General features: G+C 52.2%; 2 protein-coding genes across 2 annotated transcripts; both read left to right on the top strand.

Moving 5' to 3' along the window:
• Nucleotides 1-1,106: 1,106 nt before the first annotated feature.
• Nucleotides 1,107-3,400, top strand: LOC141023383 (uncharacterized). Its single transcript, XM_073500191.1, has 5 exons — nt 1,107-1,383; nt 1,465-1,529; nt 1,600-2,005; nt 2,245-2,521; nt 2,612-3,400. The coding sequence occupies exons 1-5, from the start codon at nt 1,174-1,176 to the stop codon at nt 2,863-2,865; spliced, it is 1,212 nt and encodes a 403-aa protein (XP_073356292.1). The 5' UTR covers nt 1,107-1,173; the 3' UTR covers nt 2,866-3,400.
• Nucleotides 3,401-15,788: 12,388 nt separating this feature from the next.
• On the top strand, nt 15,789-18,451 carry LOC109735535 (probable protein phosphatase 2C 73). Its single transcript, XM_020294755.4, has 5 exons — nt 15,789-16,183; nt 16,618-16,968; nt 17,134-17,251; nt 17,346-17,569; nt 17,790-18,451. Exons 1-5 carry the CDS (start codon nt 16,007-16,009, stop codon nt 18,201-18,203), a joined length of 1,284 nt encoding a protein of 427 aa, XP_020150344.1. The 5' UTR covers nt 15,789-16,006; the 3' UTR covers nt 18,204-18,451.
• Nucleotides 18,452-19,671: the final 1,220 nt, after the last annotated feature.

Below are 19,671 nucleotides of genomic sequence, written 5' to 3'. Positions count from 1 at the left end.
AGTCGGGTTACCTGCCTAAGAAGGACGTCATGTCCTACCGTGCCCCTGACCCGTCAGAGGAGAGACCACAGCCAAAGGACGGGGAGGTAGTGATTTTTGCGGATCACATGAGCCGGGGCTTCGCACCGCCCGGCTCAAAGTTTTTTAGAGATGTGCTAAACTTCTTTGATCTGCAGCCACAAGACATAGGACCCAATTCTGTGTCCAATATATGCAACTTCCAAGTGTTCTGCGAAGTCTACCTTGGAGAAGAGCCTAGCTTGCTGCTCTTCAGAGAGCTTTTCTACCTGAACCGTCAGAACGAGTGCGCCAACGGGCCAACCTTGGAACTTGGTGGCATCTCCATTCAGCGACGGAGAGACTGCCTTTTCCCTTACGCCGAGCCGCCAAGCCACCCAAAGGACTGGAACCAGACGTGGTTCTATTGCCAAGACATGTCGCCGGCTGACGAGAATCCGCTGCCCGGCTTTCGCCCCTCGCGTCTGGAAACAACACACCCTCTGTCAGACAAGCTGACTCAAGCGGAGCGCCAACCTCTGCTCCCCACTATTAACAAGATCAAGGCTCTCCTGGGCAATGGTCTCAATGGAATTGATCTGGTCAGGGTCTGGATCTCGTGGCGGGTGATCCCCTTGAGCCGCCGCCCCGGCTTAATGTGTGAGTACACAGGCCGGAAAGATGACGCCCTGCGACACAGCCGCAACGATCTTCCTGAAGATGTTGCCGAGGACATGACCAAGGCTCTCTTGAACGAGAGCTTGGCAGATTGCGGGAGGACCGGCTTAAGCCCCTTCTGCAAGACCAACCCGGCCCCAGCGGTAAGCCGCTGACCTGAACATCTTATTTTCGCCTGTAGACAACTTTCATCCGAACCTTAAGAAATCGTCATTGTATTTTTCAGGCTGATGACTAATTCTGGAAGGTCAAATATGACCATGAGGCGGCCAAGAAGGCCAGGAAAGCGAAGAAAGCCGCCAAGAGAGCCTCTCCCCGCAAGAAGGGAAGTAGGCCTACTGCTTCAGAGTTGCTGCAACTAAGCGACAGCTCCGAGTCAGAGGTAACCCCTGAACCTGTAAGCTCTTGTTGTATTTGTTGTTTATTTTTGTCCACCTTATCAATACTGTTCTTCAACAGGATGACACCGGAGCAAGTAACCCGGTGGTTGAAGAGGTAATGTCACTTTCCTCCGACTCGGAGCCCTTGCCAAGGCTGAAAGTCCGAAGGGTAACCCGGAAAGTAAGATTTTCACATCCTTTAGCTTATCAAGATCCTCAATTTCTTTTGAAGCGACAGACTCATGAGAGCCGGCGGCACACCCGGACCAACAAGGACGCTGACCTCTCCTCCGGTTTACCTGACGCGTCGAGGAAATGCCGGACCGAGGTTATCTCACACTTGTACCATTTTCATCCTTTGGCGGGTGTTATACGTCAACCGCTCAATTCCTCCGATTCAAACTATCAGGAAACCTCACCCTCTTCTGGTGACTCGATGCAATCAAACCTGCCGGCCTTCAAGACCGTACCCGGGTAATGATAATCATCTCTTGTTGTGCTTATCTTTACTCATACTTTTGTACTAACCTTTTTGTCCTTTCAGTGCCCAGGCAAAGCTCAGCAAGCGGGCGAAGAAGAACAAGCCGGTCGAAGAGCCGGACTTGCCTGAACCGGAGGTTGCAGCTCAAGAAACGTCAGTTGCCTCTGCCCCTTCAGCTCAAGAACCTCAAGAAGCTTCTGCTAACCCGGAGACCTCCAGCCTGGCTCACCCGGTCAATGACCCGGACGTGGTAATCACCCGGACGGAGTTTGTTGAGCCGGGGAGACCTACTGCGCTGGCCAAGTGCTCCGCCAAGGAGGAGTTGCTAGGGCGCCGCCGGGCTAATCTGGACCTCACCAACTACGACAATCTGAACATCGGAGAGATCGTCTCCGGCTATGTCAGTCAGGTGCACAAGAGCCGGGACTTAGAGATCGACATGGTGAATCAGATTCAACAGAAGTCTGAGGTATCACTCTTCTTGCTTTACTACATAATTATCTTTACCATGCTAGCCCCCAAGTCGACAACTTATGATTGAATATGTTGTAGACTTAAGTTCCGACTTACTCACTTGAACCGGCAATTTGTAAATAGAAACGTTCGGTATGCATTAGCCCCCAAGTGCCAAGTGTCTTTGCTTGGAAAGTGCTTGGGACTTTAAAATTGCATAATAACTGTTCATCCTATAACCCGGAAATTATGCAGGCTGCTTGCAAGAAGTTTGAAGCTAACATCTCCGATCTGAAGACCCGCCTGAGGACGCAAGAAACTGAGACCCGGAAGGCCAATGCCAAATTTGTGTCCAGTATTGCTGCGCAAGAAAAGCTGAAGACGGACTTTGACGCTAAACGGAAAGCTTGGGCCGAAGAAAAGGCTACTCTGGTGAACCGGGCCGAACAGGCGGAGAAGGCTCTAACAGAGAAGACCGCTGAACTCTCCAGCTTAAAGCGCCAAGTGTCCCAGATGGTTGCCGCAATCTTCGGTAAGTCATTTCACCGGCTTTCATCAAGTTTATAATCTTTATATCTCATAACTCATCCTTGTCGGCGGCTTATCTTATTCTGTTAAACAGGTCCCAGAAGCGCCAACCTCAACCAAAGTGTGGTAACCAAGCTGAAGGCCGTGTACACCCTGGTGGAGCAACTCTACACCGGGTCACAGCGTGCTTTGGCTGTGGTGGCCCTATCCAATGAGGTGCCGACTCACCTGGCGGAAGTTCTTTGCCGGCTCGCCGTTCTTCCTCAACGTGTCCAAGAGCTGCGACGGGCCTCTGCAAGAGCCGGAGCCATAGCTGCTCTGAGCCGGGCCAAGGCGTTCCTTCCATAACTAGACCCGGCGGACATTGCCCTTGGCTATCCCAGCTTGAAGGAAGACGGCACCGCCTTCGACCAAAAGGACTTCGCAGCCTGCGTGAAGATCGTACGCCCGGTGGCCACTCTGATTGGAAATGACACGGATCTGACCAAGTACCAGCCGGGTTACAATGCAGAAAATTAGAGGATCCCCACTCCGCGTTATGAAGCCATCAGCTTAGTCCCGCCAGCTCGTAAGCACACCTTCGCCCCGGAGATTGACCCGGCCGGGTTAATTGACGAGGAAGCTCAATTTGAAGCTCTGAGCGGCATTGACTGGAAGACGTCAACTTTCCAGGTCTTGGGAACAGCCGGAGGAGAGGAGAGGGATGAGCCGGAGACTTCAATCCAGCAAGCATCGTGACTCTGTAGGCGGCTTATTAAACAATGCTTCACCCTTTTGGACTCGATGAGTCTTGTAATAGAGTAGGACCAACACTTTAACTTTGCCGTGCCATCGTGCACGCGTTGAATGCTGAAGTCCATTGAAGTTGCCTCCTTTATATTTCCCCGGGTCATAATCAATCATTCATTTTCCGTAAGCTCAAATAGTTGCCTTTAACTATCCTGCATAGAAAGACAAATCACAAGTCTCTAGGCGGCTTACCGCACTGAGAATCATAGTTTTAGACATATAACCCGGAATATAAATCAAAAAAGACTAGTCCTCAATTATGTCCTGGATATAGCCGTAATAACACACTTACCGGCCTGCAAGCACACTTCCGGCTTATATAACCCGGGTAATAAGGTTGGTACCTCAATTCCGGTTTACCAGTCTTAATAACACCGATTGTATTCGACTAGTACCATAAGTCAAAGTTAAGCCGACAAAGTGAGACCCGCCGTGCATACTTGAAATAATCAGAAGAACTCGCTATAAATCAGAAAAACTTAGGGGCTTCCGGTTCGAATACGACCAGAGACCCGTCCCAAAGGGGTTATGCTAGGATTTGAATACGATCATATAGCCCCCAGTGGGTGTGGCGATGCCAATCAAGAGGGTACCGACAGCTATGTTCTCTTTGGTTCGAATACGACCCATGTTTGAACAGGAAGCCCCCAAATGACTTTACGAATTGTTTAACGACGCTGATTCGAATACGATCCACGTCGGTTCCCAAAGAGGTTAAACTATGATTCAAATATGATCAAAGAAAACTCCCCAATGAGCTCGGCACTTTGCCAATCAAATGGGTATCGACAGCTATGTTCTCTTTGGTTCGAATACGACCTATGTTTGAACAGGAAGCCCCCAAGTGACTATATTGTGTATGGCTAGATTCGAATACGATCATAAGCCGGATCCTCCTTCAAGTTATCACATGATCTTGTAATGAAAACAACACATTCATCTTTGGAGGAGGAAAAAAGGACAGAGGTCCTGTTTTATTGCTTATCATAATATATACATGGCTTAGAGAAATATGTACATTATGAGAGCCGGTGGCTCAAGTGTAGTAAGGTCGAAGCTGAGCTATATTCCACGGCCGACGGGTCTCTTCCTCCGACTTACGTGAATCTTTGTGCTCCCGAATGTCAATGAGGTAATATGACCCGTTGTGCAAATTCTTGCTGACAACAAAAGGCCCTTCCCAAGGCGGGGATAGCTTGTGCGCATCTGTTTGATCTTGGATGAGCCGGAGCACGAGATCGCCTTCCTGGAAGACCCGGGATTTAACCCGGCGACTATGATAACGGCGCAGGTCTTGTTGGTAAATCGCTGAGCGAGCTACTGCCACATCACGCTGTTCGTCCAACAAGTCAAGAGCATCTTGGCGCGCCTGTTCATTATCCGCCTCAACATAAGCCGCCACGCGAGGCGAGTCATGACGGATGTCACTGGGGAGGACTGCTTCTGCCCCATAAACCATGAAGAAAGGCGTGAAACCTGTAGACCTGTTAGGAGTAGTGTTGATGCTCCATAACACGGAGGGCAACTCCTCCACCCAACAACCCGGCGTCCGTTGCAAAGGGACCAAAAGCCGGGGCTTGATGCCCTTCAGAATCTCCTGATTAGCCCTCTCAGCTTGACCATTGGATTGAGGATGAGCCACTGATGAAACATCAAGTCGGATATGCTCTCATTGACAAAACTCCTCCATGGCGCCTTTGGATAGATTGGTACCATTGTCAGTTATAATGCTGTGCGGAAAGCCAAAGCGAAAAATCACCTTTTTCATAAATTGAACCGCCGTGGCTGCATCACACTTGCTAACTGGCTCCGCTTCAACCCACTTGGTAAATTTGTCAACTGCCACCAAGAGGTGGGTCTTCTTATCCTTGGACCTTTTAAAAGGCCCAACCATATCAAGCCCCCAGACCGCAAAGGGCCAAGTAATTGGGATCATCCTCAGCTCCTGAGCCGGCACATGAGCCCGTCGCGAGAACCTTTGGCAACCATCACATTTACTGACCAAGTCCTCTGCATCAGCATGAGCCGTCAGCCAATAAAAACCATGACGAAAAGCCTTGGCTACAAGAGACTTTGAGCCGGCGTGATGGCCACAATCCCCTTCATGAATCTCGCGCAAGATCTCTTGGCCTTCCTCAGGGGAGACACAACGCTGGAACGCTCCCGTAACACTGCGGCGATGCAACTCACCATTGATGACAACCATTGACTTAGACCGCCGGATTATTTGTCTGGCCAAAGTTTCATCCTCAGGCAAATCTTCCCGGGTCATGTAAGCCAAATAGGGCACTGTCCAGTCCGGTATGATGTGGAGAGCCGCCACCAGTCGTGCCTCCGGGTCAGGGACAGCCAAGTTTTCCTCTGTAGGCAACTTAACAGAAGGGTTATACAGGACGTCCAGAAAAGTATTAGGCGGCACCGGTTTTCGCTGAGAGCCCAGCCGGCTTAAAGCATCAGCCGCCTCGTTCTTCCTGCGATCGATGTGCTCTACTTGGTAACCCTGAAAGTGCCCAGCAATGGCATCAACTTCGCGGCGATAAGCCGCCATGAGAGGGTCCTTGGAGTCCCACTTTCCTGATACTTGTTGAGCCACCAAGTCTGAGTCGCCGAAGCACCTTACCCGGCTCAAGCTCATCTCCTTAGCCATCCGAAGACCGTGGAGCAAGGCCTCGTATTCAGCTGCATTGTTGGTGCAAGGAAACATCAATCGTAGCACATAATGAAACTTGTCACCTTTAGGGGAAGCCAATACGACTCCAGCCCCCGAGCCCTCCAATTGCCTGGACCCATCGAAGTGAATAGTCCAGTATGTGTTGTCCGGCTTTTGTTCGGGCACTTGTAACTCCGTCCAATCATTGATGAAATCCACCAAGGCCTGAGATTTAACAGCAGTGCGTGGCACGTATTTCAGACCATGAGGTCCGAGCTCTATAGCCCACTTAGCCACTCTCCCTGTGGCCTCTCTGTTTTGAATGATATCTCCAAGGGGGGCAGAACTGACCACAGTGATGGGGTGACCCTGGAAATAATGCTTAAGCTTCCGGCTTGCCATGAACACACCATAAACAAGCTTCTGCCAATGCGGATACCGCTGCTTGGACTCAATGAGTACTTCGCTGACATAATAAACCGGCCGCTGAACCGGATGCTCCTTACCCTCTTCCTTGCGCTCCACCACCACGGCCACACTGACGGCTCGTGTGTTAGCAGCCACATACAGCAATAAAGGCTCCTTGTCAACCGGAGCAGCAAGGACTGGGGGCTCTGCCAGCTGCCTCTTCAAATCCTCAAAAGCAGTATTAGCTGCATCATTCCAGACAAAGTCATAAGTTTTCTTCATCAACTGATATAATGGCATGGCCTTCTCACCCAAACGGCTTATAAACCGGCTCAAAGCAGCGATGCGACCCGCCAAGCGCTGGACGTCATTTATACATGCCGGCTTAGCCAGGGAGGTGATGGCCTTGATCTTCTCCGGGTTAGCTTCAATGCCTCTGTTAGAAACCAAGAAACCCAAGAGTTTGCCTGCAGGAACACCAAAAACACACTTGGCCGGGTTAAGCATCATCTTGTAGACCCGGAGATTATCAAAGGTTTCCCTCAGATCATCTATCAGGGTTTCCTCCTTCCTGGATTTAACCACAATATCATCCACATAAGCATGAACATTGCGCCCAATCTGGTTATGAAGACAGTTCTGCACGCAACGCTGATAAGTCGCCTGTGCGCTCTTGAGTCCAAAGGGCATGGACACATAGCAGAAGGCTCCAAAGGGAGTGATGAACGCCGTCTTCTCCTGGTCCTTAACTGCTATTTTAATCTGATGATATCCGGAATAAGCATCCAAGAAACTTAAGCGCTCACAACCTGCCGTAGCATCAATAATTTGATCAATACGGGGAAGGGCAAAAGGATCAGCCGGACACGCCTTGTTTAAGTCCGTGTAGTCCACACACATCCGCCAAGTGCCGTTCTTCTTGAGTACGAGCACCGGGTTAGCTAACCATTCTGGGTGAAAGACTTCAATGATAAACCCGGCCGCCAAGAGCCGGGCCACCTCTTCACCAATAGCTTTCCGCCTCTCTTCATTAAACCGCCGAAGGAACTGCCTGACCGGCTTAAATTTTGGATCAACATTGAGAGTGTGCTCAGCGAGTTCTCTAGGTACATCTGGCATGTCAGACGGCTTCCATGCAAAAATGTCCCTATTCTCACGGATGAACTCGATGAGCGCGCTTTCCTATTTTGGATCCAGACTGGCACTGATGCTAAACTGCTGCGATGAATCTCCTGGAACAAAATCAACAAGTTTAGTCTCATCAGCCGACTTAAATTTCATTGCCGGCTCATGCTCCGTAATCGGCTTTTTCAGAGAGGTCATATCTGTTGGGTCAACGTTGTCTTTGTAAAACTTCAACTCCTCTGTTGCACAAACAGATTCTGCATAAGCTGCATCGCCTTCCTCACACTCCAGGGCCACCTTCCGGCTGCCGTGAACCGTAATGGTCCCATTATGACCCGGCATCTTGAGCTGTAAATACACGTAACACGGCCGTGCCATGAACTTGGCGTAAGCCGGCCGCCCAAATATGGCATGGTACGGACTTCTTATCTTGACCACCTCAAAGGTCAATTTTTCCACCCTGTAGTTGTGCTCATCTCCAAAGGCCACTTCCAACTCGATCTTGCCGACTGGATAAGCCGACTTACCAGGTACCACACCATGGAAAATAGTGTTTGACTGGCTGAGGTTCTTATCAATCAACCCCATACGACGGAACATCTCATAATAGAGGATGTTGATGCTGCTACCTCCATCCATGAGCACCTTAGTGAACTTATATCCTCCCACCTGAGGAGCCACCACCAAGGCCAAGTGACCCGGATTATCCACCCGGGGAGGGTGATCCTCCCTACTCCACACTATAGGCTGCTCAGACCACCGCAAGTAGCGTGGAACCGCCGGCTCAACAGCATTCACAGCCCTCTTATGAAGCTTCTGATCTCGCTTACACAGACTGGTGGTGAACACATGATACTGTCCACCGCTAAGCTGCTTTGGATTGGTCTGATAACCTCCCTGCTGCTGTTGATCACCCTGGCCAGACTGCTGATTAAACCCCCTTGACCGTTCTGAGGATTAGAAGTTGAACCGCCGCCCGGGCCATGAAAGCCGCCGGCGCCTGAGCCACCGCCCGGGCCATTATTGCCGTTAAAGGCGTTGGAATTCTTAAAGGCCTTCATGATTGCACAATCCTTCCATAGATGAGTAGCTGGCTTCTCTCTAGAGCCATGCCTTGGACAAGGCTCATTCAACAGCTGCTCCAGCGTTGGGCCTGACCCGCCGGCTCGGGGAGGGGGCCTCCCCTTGCATCGCTGGTTATTACCCTGTGAGCTGGCGTTGGCTACGAACTCTAGGCTGCCATTGGCCTTGCGCTTGCCACCTCCTTGGCTCCCCGGGTTATGCTGAGGACCCTTGCCATTGCCGTTCTTATTTCCCTTCCCTGTCCTTTCATCATCTGAAGCGGGGTCCTTGGTACTATCAGAATCGGCGTACTTGACGAGAGCCGCCATCAGCGTACCCATATCACTGCAGTCGCGCTTAAGCCGCCCGAGTTTCATCTTCAGGGGCAGAAAACGACAATTCTGTTCCAACATTAAGACCGCAGAGCCGGCATCCATCTTATCAGATGAATGTATTATCTCCTTAACCCGGCGAACCCAATGTGTCGTAGACTAACCCTCCTGCTGCTTGCAGTTAGTCAAATCCACAATTGACATAGACTGCCTACAGGTATCTTTGAAATTTTGGATGAACCGGGCCTTCAGCTCAGCCCAAGACCCGATGGAATTCGGTGGTAGCCCTTTCAACCAAGTGCGGGCAGTCCCATCCAACATCATGGTGAAGTACTTGGCCATCGCCGCTTCACTGACCTCCAGCAGTTCCATGGCCATCTCGTAACTTTCGATCCAGGCTGCGGGTTGTAAGTCAGCCGTGTAATTAGGCACCTTCCTAGGGCCTTTGAAGTCCTTTGGTAGACGCTCATTGCGGAGAGCTGGCACTAAACAAGGGACACCTCCAGTCCTGGTAGGGATACCCACGTCGACGGAAGTCGTCAGATAAGCCGGGGGAGTCTGGTAAGCCGTCAACTGAGGCACCTGCTCCGCCTCTTGCCACGCTCTGTCTTGGTCTGCTACGTGAAAGGCTCCGTTATGAACCGGGCCATGGCCAGGGGGCGGGTCATGGCGTCGGACATTAGTTGAGCCGGTCGCTGAGACCATGTGTCTACTATAACTCGGGCTCCGGCCTGGACGAGGGGTCGAGTGGATCCTGTCCCGGCTGTAGGAGTACGCCTCTTGCTGCGCCAGTGCTGTCTGAAGGAGTTCCCTTACCCGGCGGGTTTCAATAGCCGTCGGAGAGTCGCCGTCAATTGGGAGGGCCGCCAGCCGCGCTACTGCGGCTACCATGTTCTCCAGCGGGTTAGCATAATGACCCGGTGGTATTGGCACATACTGAGGCGGGGCAGGGCTCACCCGGGGAGGCCCCATCACTTGCGGCTGAATAGGGTTCCCAGACCCGGGCACTATGATCCCTGGCGGGTTACTAGACCCTGCACCTGGCGTGTTGAAGAGGTTTCGAGGATCGTAAACCGGAGGGAGTCGAGATTGGGCCTTTTGATGCCTCCTTCTCATGACCTCATTGGACGCGTTCTGATCCATCGTGAGCCGGAAGGACTGCGCCTGGATCAACTGAGTTTGGGCGTCGAGAGCCGCCCTCTCCGCAGCCATCCTGATCCCTTCCGCTGCCAGATCCTCCTTAGCTTTCACTAGATCTAACTTTAACTGCGCCACCTCCGCATCATGCTGAGCTTGATCCGCCGGGTCAACCGCGGAGATCAACAGGGCCGTCATCTTGTCCGTGAGATCCATCAGCACCTGAGCCGGCGAGGGCACCGGGTTTCCCGTTCCAGCCGCAAGGTTCTGAACAGGCTGCACACCGGCCATGAAGATTCCAACCCGGCTTGGCGGCTCAAACGGGTCCGGAATACTGTCACCATCGGAACAACCCATGAGCCTGCCATCTTGAAGTTGATACAACGAGTTTGACTCATCTGTGGACGACTCGCCGTCAGAGCCGGCGGCCGTCTCATCACCAGATCCAGATCTATCAGAGAGCCCTCCATGGATACATCCCACAAAAGCATGTTTTAAGGCAGGCAGGGCCCGGGCGGGTCGTGCACGCTGAGCCGTCTCGATGAAATCGGCGCAGAGATCCGGCTCAGGGCCCAGCTCGCCCATCTTGCCAATGAAAACATGAATTCCGCCGAAGGGGACCCGGTACCCGTACTCAATTGACCCGGCGTCGGGGCCCCAGCTTGCATCGTCGATGTAGAGCTTGCCGCGACGACTCTTGGTCATCTGGCCCACAGCGTATCCCTTGAGCCCTTCGAAGCTGCCCTTCAAGAACTCAAATCCACCGTGCGCTGGCCCCACGGTGGGCGCCAGCTGTCGTCGAATTGTCACGGCAGATGTCCTCAAGCTAGGACTTAGTCGTGGAGCCATAGCCGCTAGGAAGCTTGAAGGGGTTAACGGGACAAGGAACACGAGGGTTTATACTGGTTCGGCCCCTTACGGTGAAGGTAAAAGCCTACGTCCAGTTGAGGTGGTATTGATTAGGGTTTCGATGACCAGGGAGCTTAACTGCTATACCCGGCTCTCGATGAGATCTTTCTTTCCTGTCCCTAAACCGCTGCCGGGTCGTCCCTTTATATAGAGAGGTTGACGCCCAGCGGCTCTCAGAGTCCCGGCCGGCTCATAAGAGTGTCCGGCTCGGACTCTCAACTATTCTTGCCTTACACTACAAGTTCTACCATAATGATGGTTGTAACTACGGGCCTTAAGCCATATCCGGGTCTTAAGCCCATCTTTGGCCCACCGTCTTCAAGCTTGTCGCCGGGCTTCTGGCGATGACCATTATGAGTAACCCGGCCCCTTCTGGCGGGTGACTCTAAGGTCTATATCCTCAACACCTCTCCCTCCGCGCGCCGGACACGTCCGCCCGGCGCCGGACGTTTCTCCACCGCCGCCCCGCAGCCAGTCCGCGCCTGCCACGTGGCAGCCCGCCGCCGCCCGTACAACGCAGCCCGGGGAGCCCGCGTACGGCCCCCGCGGGCCCGTGCCTCGCCCGCGCGCCCGTCGCCTCCATCGCCGCGCGCCGGCGCCCGCCCGCCGCCTCGCCGCCTTCCTCCCCGCCGGCGCCGCCTCGCCGCCGTCGTCACCTCGTCGCCGGTGCAGTCCGCCGCCGCCGCGCGCCCGGCGCCTCCCTCCCCGTCCGGCGCCTCCTCCCCGACCTCGACGCCTCCTCCCTTCGGTCGGCCGGCCTCCCTTCCTCCCTCGCCGGCAGGAACTCCGGCGAGCTTCGGCCCGATCCAGATCCCGTCGCCTACGGTTGACTCTTTTTCCCCCTCTCGAATTTCTCTGTCCTGTAACTTTTACAATATGTGCACCTGTTTATCGCATCATAACTCTCTGCATATAGCTCCTTTTCGTGCGTGTAATATATCGAAATGTTCGCCTCGCGGTGCTCTTCATTTTGTTACATTGCGCCATGTTCATTTGAGTCCATCTTGAAGCCCAAATCTCTGGTACAAGAGTGCTAGTTGCTGTTGTCTGCTGTTACTTATCAGAACTTGAGGATTTGTTATTTTGGTTGCACTTAATCTGTGCATCTTATGGGCATGAGCTCTACATGTGTTTTGTTGTATGCCATGCCATCTTTATAGAGGTGTATGACATGTATTTTTGTGATCTCTGTGGTGACTAGCACAAGCATGCAAACTAGGCTTCGTGATGTTTCTGATTTCAGGGACTTGGTAAATTTACTGTCTTTGTCTGCTGTTATTTTGTTGTTATGTATCCATGTGGTTACAGAGAGATCCATGCTCCTTTTGGAGATGTTCATTAAGGGTGTTTTGTAGATATTGTTGTAATTAATCCATTCATGCCCTTGTTTGCAATTATGGAGAGCCATAGCATGACTCAATATTGCTCTACGTTTGCTATAAAATATTTCTGGCAGATTGTTTACATGATATCCAATTTTTCCAAGCTTGTTGTAGTTGATCCATACATGCTATGTACTTTCTCTTGCCATGGATAGCTTCATAAACATGCCATCTTGCTGTAGGCATGCTTGTTTTGTCATGCATTGCTTTGTGATGAGTGCATCAAGCTCACAAAGATGCCTTCATAATGTCTGTTTCTGCCATGCTCTGTTTTCTGCCAAGTCTGGAACCTGTTAACGAAACTTGCTATGTTTACATGGTTGCCATCATATCTTCTGATCCTTTTTGGCTTATGGTCAGTAAGGGACTTTTGTCATATGCATTTACTAGAATACTGCCATGCCTTGTTTTGCCATGTTAATTTCCTGTAGCATGTTGATTTCGTGCTCTGAACATTGTTACCTGATGCTGTTTCAGGCATGTCCAGTAATTTCACTAAGTCTGTGAACCTGTTATCTTTTGCACTTTTGCCATGCTTGTTTGAACCTGCTGTGGTATGATCTAGCCGTAGCTCAGTGTTCATCTTTTGTCAAGCATCTCCTGTAGATTACTTCCATATGCTTTGTTGCTACGTTGGAGTGCTGTAGGATTGTTACTTGTTGCATTCTAAGTGCTATCATGCTGTTAATCGCAGATTCGTGTCTTTCTTGTTTTGCTTGCCGTTTGCAAACCGTGCATCCGTTTCCGGTGATCTTTATATCGATTTCGACCGAAATCATCTCATCTTTCCAGTGGCATACTTGGTTTGCCAAGTTACTGCCTTATTCATCATTTTTCCTTCCGGAGCACGCATATGCATCGCATATCATATCTTGCATATCATTCATGTTTTGCATCATGTTACTTGTGCATTTCTCGTGATTGATTGTGGTTCCGTTGCTTGTGTTCTTGTTTTGGATAGATCCGGGAGACGAGTTCGTGAACGAAGAACCTGTTGAGTACGCTTACGAGGATCAAGCTTTCGACAACTCTGAGAACCTTGCAGGCAAGATGACCATACCCTCGAAATCACTTCTATCTTTGCTTTGCTAGTTGTTCGTTCTATTGCCATGCTGCGCTACCTACCACTTGCTATATCATGCCTCCCATACTGCCATGTCAAGCCTCTAACCACCCTTTCCTAGCAAACCGTTGTTTGGATAAGTTACCGCTTTTGCTCAGCCCTTCTTATAGCGTTGCTAGTTGCAGGTGAAGTTGAAGTTGCTTCCATGTTGGAACATGGATATGTTGGGATATCACACTATCTCTTATTTAATTAATGCATCTATATATTTGGTAAAGGGTGGAAGGCTCGGCCTTATGCCTGGTGTTTTGTTCCACTCTTACCGCCCTAGTTTCTGTCATACCGGTATTATGTTCCTTGAGTTTGCGTTCCTTACGCGGTTGGGTGATTTATGGGACCCCCTTGACAGTTCGCCTTGAATAAAACTCCTCCAGCAAGGCCCAACCTTGATTTTACCATTTGCCACCTAAGCCTTTTCCCCCGGGTTTTCGCGAGCCCGAGGGTCATCTTTATTTTAACCCCCGGGCCAGTGTTCCTCTAAGTGCTGGTCCAAACTAGAGCACCGTGCGGGACCGTCCCTGGGCAACTTGGGTTATGTTGGTACCTGTACGCTTCGCTTATCCGGTGTGCCCTGAAAACGAGATATGTGCAGCTCCTATCGGGATTTGTCGGCACATTCGGGCAGCTTTGCTGGTCTTGTTTTACCATTGTCGAAATGTCTTGTAAACCGGGATTCCGAGACTGATCGGGTCTTCCTGGGAGAAGGTTTATCCTTCGTTGACCGTGAGAGCTTATGATGGGCTAAGTTGGGACACCCCTGCAGGGTATTATCTTTCGAAAGCCGTGCCCGCGGTTATGAGGCAGATGGGAATTTGTTAATGTCCGGTTGTAGAGAACTTGTCACTTGACTTAATTAAAATACATCAACCGCGTGTGTAGCCGTGATGGTCTCTTCTCGGCGGAGTCCGGGAAGTGAACACGGTTTGAGTTATGAATGACGTAAGTAGGAGTTCAGGATCACTTCTTGGTCATTACTAGTTGACGACCGTTCCGTTGCTTCTCTTCTCGCTCTCATTTGCGTATGTTAGCCACCATATATGCTTAGTGCCTGCTGCAGCTCCACCTCATTACACCATCCTTTCCTATAAGCTTAAATAGTCTTGATCTCGCGGTATGAGATTGCTGAGTCCTCGTGACTCACAGATTCTACCAAAACAGTTGTAGGTGCCGACGATGCCAGTGCAGATGACGAAATCGACCTCAAGTGGGAGTTCGACGAGGAACGTGGTCGTTACTATGTTTATTTTCCTGATGATCAGTAGTGGAGCCCAGTTGGGACGATCGGGGATCTAGCATTTGGGGTTATCTTGTTTTCATTTGGATTTGACCGTAGTCGGTCTATGTGTGGATTTTGGATGATGTATGAATTATATTTATGTATTCTGTGAAGTGGCGATTGTAAGCCAACTCTCGTTATCCCAATCTTGTTCATTCATGGGATTGTGTGAAGATGACCCTTCTTGCGACAAAACCACAATGCGGTTATGCCTCTAAGTCGTGCCTCGACACGTGGGAGATATGGCCGCATCGTGGACGTTACAGTACACCTCGCTGCCACCACGCGAGAGCCACCACCGTGGCATGGGGAGGGGAAGGGCCGCGGGAGACGAGGGGGCCGCCTGCACGAGAGGGTAGGCCGCGAATGCCCCGCAACCGGCCGCCGCCGTCAACTTGCAGGCTCGAGCAGCAGCTGGGAGGGGAGCCCGAGAATCGCCGGAAGGAGACCGGGTCGCGGGCAGAGGAGGGGAGGCGCGTGGGAAGGGGAAGCTGCGGCGGCCGAGGAAGGCGGGGGAGGGGGCGCGGCCGGCTGGGGAGCGGGGCCAAGCCGCCCCGGGCAGGCCGGATCCGCCACCGTCGTGGCGAAAAGGGGAGGCGGGGGGGGGGGGGGGGGAGAGGGCGTCGTTGGGGCGCGGGGGACCTAGATCCGCCCCGCCGCCACCTTCCTGGGGCCCGGCCCGGCTTCGCCGGCCGGCCCTCTGGCGGCGGCGATGCGGGGGAGGCCGCCGGCGGGGGCTCCTAGTAGGGGCGGCTAGGGTCCCCCGTGTCGCAGCGACCGCTGCCACCTGCAACACTGGCTAGAGCTCAGAATTCCTGGACGTTAGGCGAGCGGCGAGCGGCACCAAGTGCGTTATGGCGCTGCAAACTCGCAAGGATTTTCATGGAGAGACAGGTGAGCCTCCTCTGACGCCCAGCCAGAGCCAGTGAGATGCGCATTGAAGACGACGACGGGCGCAGGAGGCAGGCATCTCACGTTGGCGCCCACAGCTACAGGCAACAAGAGTTGCTGAGGAGCATTGAATGCGGCCGCGTCACCACCATTAGCGGCGTCCGTCCCCATCTACCTCCAGGACGGGGCGCCCATGTCCTCTCGCCATTAATGGCGCCCCAACGCTATAAATGGCAACATAAACATCCAATTCACCCCACTCTCTCGCCCGCCCGCGCGCGCACACACACGCCCGCCCGCGCGCATTAAACTCCGAGATGCCCATCCCGTCCCGTGCACCTCTGCTTGCAGCTGCAGGAGCGAGCTAGCTAGGTTCTAGGTAGCTGCCGAGATTTGGCTGCGGCAATGGGGATCTGCTGCAGCAGGGAAGGAGGGGGGAGGGAGCTGGAGGAGACGGAGGGGTGGTTCCCGTGGAAGCACGACGACTTCTTGCAGGAGCAGCTCGCCGGCGCCGCCGGGGTGTCCATGCACACCAAGCAAGGCTGGAAGGGCGTCAACCAGGACGCCATGGCCGCCTGCCAGGTAAGGTCAAGCTTTCCTTTCCTTCCCTCCCCTTTCTTGTAGCCATGGGAGATGTGTTCTTTTCTTCACTGCAAGTTGAATCGGCAGCTTTTTGCAGTAGTACTAGGTCCATCTCTGCTACTAGCCTCGCTCAAACTGAAAAAGTTTGGAACCTGCACTACACCTGAGATTCTGTAATCACCGCACATGTACCTCACCATCTTGATTGCTCACCATTGCCCTGGATTACATAGATCTCCTATGTATAGTAGTACGTACTCTACTTAGCCTCATGACATATTTATTGCTCACCAGTGACCAGTGTACTAATATCAGCATGAATGCAGCATTAGCAACTGAAATCCGTGGCAGATAGTATCAGTATGGTCTAGCTGCTAGATTAAGTGCAAATTTACTTGAGACATAAGATAATCTTGATGTGTCAAGATGATCAGGACTTCGCCGGGCACAAGGGCCAGATCTTCTGCGGGGTGTTCGACGGGCACGGCCCCCTCGGCCGGGACGTCGCTCGGCATGTCCGGGACTCCCTTCCCAAGAAGCTGTCCGCCTCCCTGGCACCGAGAGCTGAAGACGACGCCCCCTCCAGCAACAGCAACGCGGACGTGGACTCGTTCGACAAGTCGGATTGCACCTCGTCCAGCGACACCAGCGACGAGCACCAGCTGCTGTCCTCGTGGAAGAGCTTGATCGTGAAGGCGTTCGAAGACGTCGACGAGGAGCTGAGGCAGCACTCCCGGATCGACTGCATTTGCAGTGGCACCACTGCTGTCACCGTCGTTAGGCAGGTAATACATGGTTTTAAATTTCAGTTTTTCAGCACCTACCGAAATTACCGAATTTCAGTGACTTTCAGTGATTCCAGTTTGCATTTCGGCCAAAGGACCGAGATGTTCACTTGAGATTTAGGAATATATTTGAAAATTTCGATCGTTGCTATTTTTTGTATACAGGGTGATCACTTGATCATTGCCAATTTAGGCGATTCGCGCGCTGTTCTTTGCGCGCGGGACAGCAAGGGCCGCCCGGTTTCGGTGCAAATCACCACCGACTTGAAGCCAGATCTTCCTGGTCAGCCTCTGAATTTCTCATGTGATACCTGCCTATACGTGTTATGTACACCTGTTAACTGCAACTTGCAATGTATCTTCTGGACTTGTCATAGGTGAGGCTGAGAGGATCCTGAGTTGCAAGGGGAGAATCTTCGCAATGGACGATGAGCCCGACGTGCCGAGGCTGTGGTTGCCAGACCAGGACGCGCCGGGCCTCGCCATGGCGAGGGCTTTCGGAGACTTCTGCCTCAAGAACCATGGGCTCATCTGCACACCCGAAGTGTACTACAGGAAGCTGTCTGAAAAGGATGACTTCTTGGTGCTTGCCACTGATGGGGTAACAAGAGTGGATTTCTTTCTGGATTTTCCTCTTACATTCCAATCATGCTCCAACTTCCTTCAATTAAGAACAGTTTCTGGTACTATTGCAACTGAAATTAAGATAACATAGCTTAAATCTTTTATAATCAGACTGAGATATCAAGCAACTGTTAACTGAAGCGGACTTGTCTCCACCTTTATCTCTTCTTATCTTATCTAATCACACATTGTTGCAGATATGGGACGTGCTATCCAACAAGGAGGTGGTCAAGATCGTCTCGTCGGTCTCCGACCGCTCAAAGGCGGCAAAGCAGCTCGTGGACCGGGCGGTTCGCGCGTGGCGGCGCAAGTTCCCGACGTCGATGGTGGATGACTGCGCGGCCGTCTGCCTCTTCCTGAAGCCAGCAGCCATTTCATCTGAGGAAGACAGCACGACCAAGCCGCCTCACGCACCCGTGCTGTCGTTCACCGGGAGTTTCCGCAAGGCTCTGGGCGGCGGTGAGGCGGAGGAGGGGACGGCGGTGTGGAGGGCGCTGGAGGGGGTGGCTCGGGTGAACTCGGTGATCCGGCTTCCCAGGATGCTGAGCCGACGGTGGCGGTCGGCGTCCATGGATGAGAACAACGACCAAGAATCATCCAAGGTTGATTGACTGATCGATTCATGCTCATGCATTGCCAAACTTAAAGGATAATATTTTAGAACTTGATTGATAGTAGTTTCATACGCCGTGTTCACGCATTCAGGGTGTTCAGATTGGACATTAATTCGGTTGGCATGTACGCTTGCTGGGTTTGGTGTGTGTTGTGGTACCAAATGGACAAGAGAACCCAAAGTTTGTAATGGATTCAGCTTTTTTATATCTCAACAATGATCTGGCGCCAGTTTTTTCTTTCCGAATGATTTGAAGATGGTTGACCGCGCCTGCCCGCTTGGTACTCCCTCCGTTTCATAATGTGTGCATATAGATTTTCTGAAAAGTCAAACCTTACAAAGTTTGACCCAGTTTATAGAGAAAACTATTTATATCTATAATATCAAATACGTACAATAGTGAAATATGTCTTGTGATGTATCTAAGGATATGTATTTGGTATTCTAATTTTAGGGCACTTCCGACAATATTTTTTATGGTTCCAAGGTGACGGCGATGACCGCGCATGAGGGAGGGGGGGTGGGGGGGGGGGGGGGGGGGGGGGGCGACCTTGCCGCCTCCACCGGAACCACCGCCGCGGCCGTCGCCAGCGCTGGGGTCACGCCGGCCCCACAACCGGCGCCGGTGTCTACGCGATCGGTCCAGGCGCTGGCCTGCGGATCCAACTCCGAGATGGATCTAGATCAAGAGGTAGAACATTTGGTTCCGGCCAGATGGCGGATCCGTTTCGAGGATAGCCGGATGGCTGGGACATGGAGAGATGGATTTCTATATGCGCATTCACTGTCACGTTGGACGATGGTATGAGATAGCGATCACGATATTCTTGCCGGCCGGTACTTGGACGTCGACGAGCAGATCCACATAGGTACACGTTTGAATATCGATGAATTCGAAACGTTTTGTTGAAGAATGCTTGTAGGAGACTTTGGGCGGGGAGGATCAGATCGAGGTCGTCGATCTAACATCAGAACCAGATGCCCCGATACCTAAGCCAAAGATCGGAGGAAGGTTTTGGGTCCTAGCCGACGATGAAGATGAAGAAGACGATGATGCTGAGCTTGACTCTCCTGGAGTCCTGCAGCCAAAGTCGCCCGAGATGCTATCTAGGTTCACGGCACCAATTGCTGAATCTTTCATGAAGCTCGCGCCTGGCGAGGGGCGCAAAGACAGGAGGGTTGCGGAGCCAAGACCGGCGGCTCTCGGCAAGCCCTCGTCGATGAAGATCAAACCTTGGAAAGGACCCATCCCCAAGGTAAATTTGTCACAACCCACATTATCAGATTTTTTTCATTGGATGGTTGGACGAAAAACACTCGTAAGAAGAAGAAAAAGGTTTCTCCGGCAGTAGTTCATCCGCCGCCGCCGGCCGTCGGTCCAGGAGCGATCCGGGCGGCGCGACTGGTTCGTTTGAATCTGCTGCTAGGATTGGGTGGGCCGGAGGAAGAGAATTCCGGCCTGGGCC

The sequence above is a fragment of the Aegilops tauschii genome, chromosome 5 (assembly GCF_002575655.3).
Source record: "Aegilops tauschii subsp. strangulata cultivar AL8/78 chromosome 5, Aet v6.0, whole genome shotgun sequence".
NCBI classification, from domain to species: Eukaryota; Viridiplantae; Streptophyta; class Magnoliopsida; order Poales; family Poaceae; genus Aegilops; species Aegilops tauschii.
Note: the sequence above shows the minus strand (reverse complement) of the source record. Positions and strands in the feature narration are given on the sequence as shown.

Coding starts and splice junctions, on each gene's coding strand:
- LOC109735535 (XM_020294755.4), top strand. CDS start 16,007: ATGGGGATCTGCTGCAGCAGGGAAGGAGGGGGGAGGGAGCTGGAGGAG. Junction 16,969..17,133: donor CTGTCACCGTCGTTAGGCAG/GTAATACATGGT, acceptor TTTTGTATACAG/GGTGATCACTTGATCATTGC. Junction 17,252..17,345: donor CTTGAAGCCAGATCTTCCTG/GTCAGCCTCTGA, acceptor GACTTGTCATAG/GTGAGGCTGAGAGGATCCTG.
- LOC141023383 (XM_073500191.1), top strand. CDS start 1,174: ATGTCACTTTCCTCCGACTCGGAGCCCTTGCCAAGGCTGAAAGTCCGA. Junction 1,384..1,464: donor CGAGGAAATGCCGGACCGAG/GTTATCTCACAC, acceptor TCAAACTATCAG/GAAACCTCACCCTCTTCTGG. Junction 2,522..2,611: donor GATGGTTGCCGCAATCTTCG/GTAAGTCATTTC, acceptor TCTGTTAAACAG/GTCCCAGAAGCGCCAACCTC.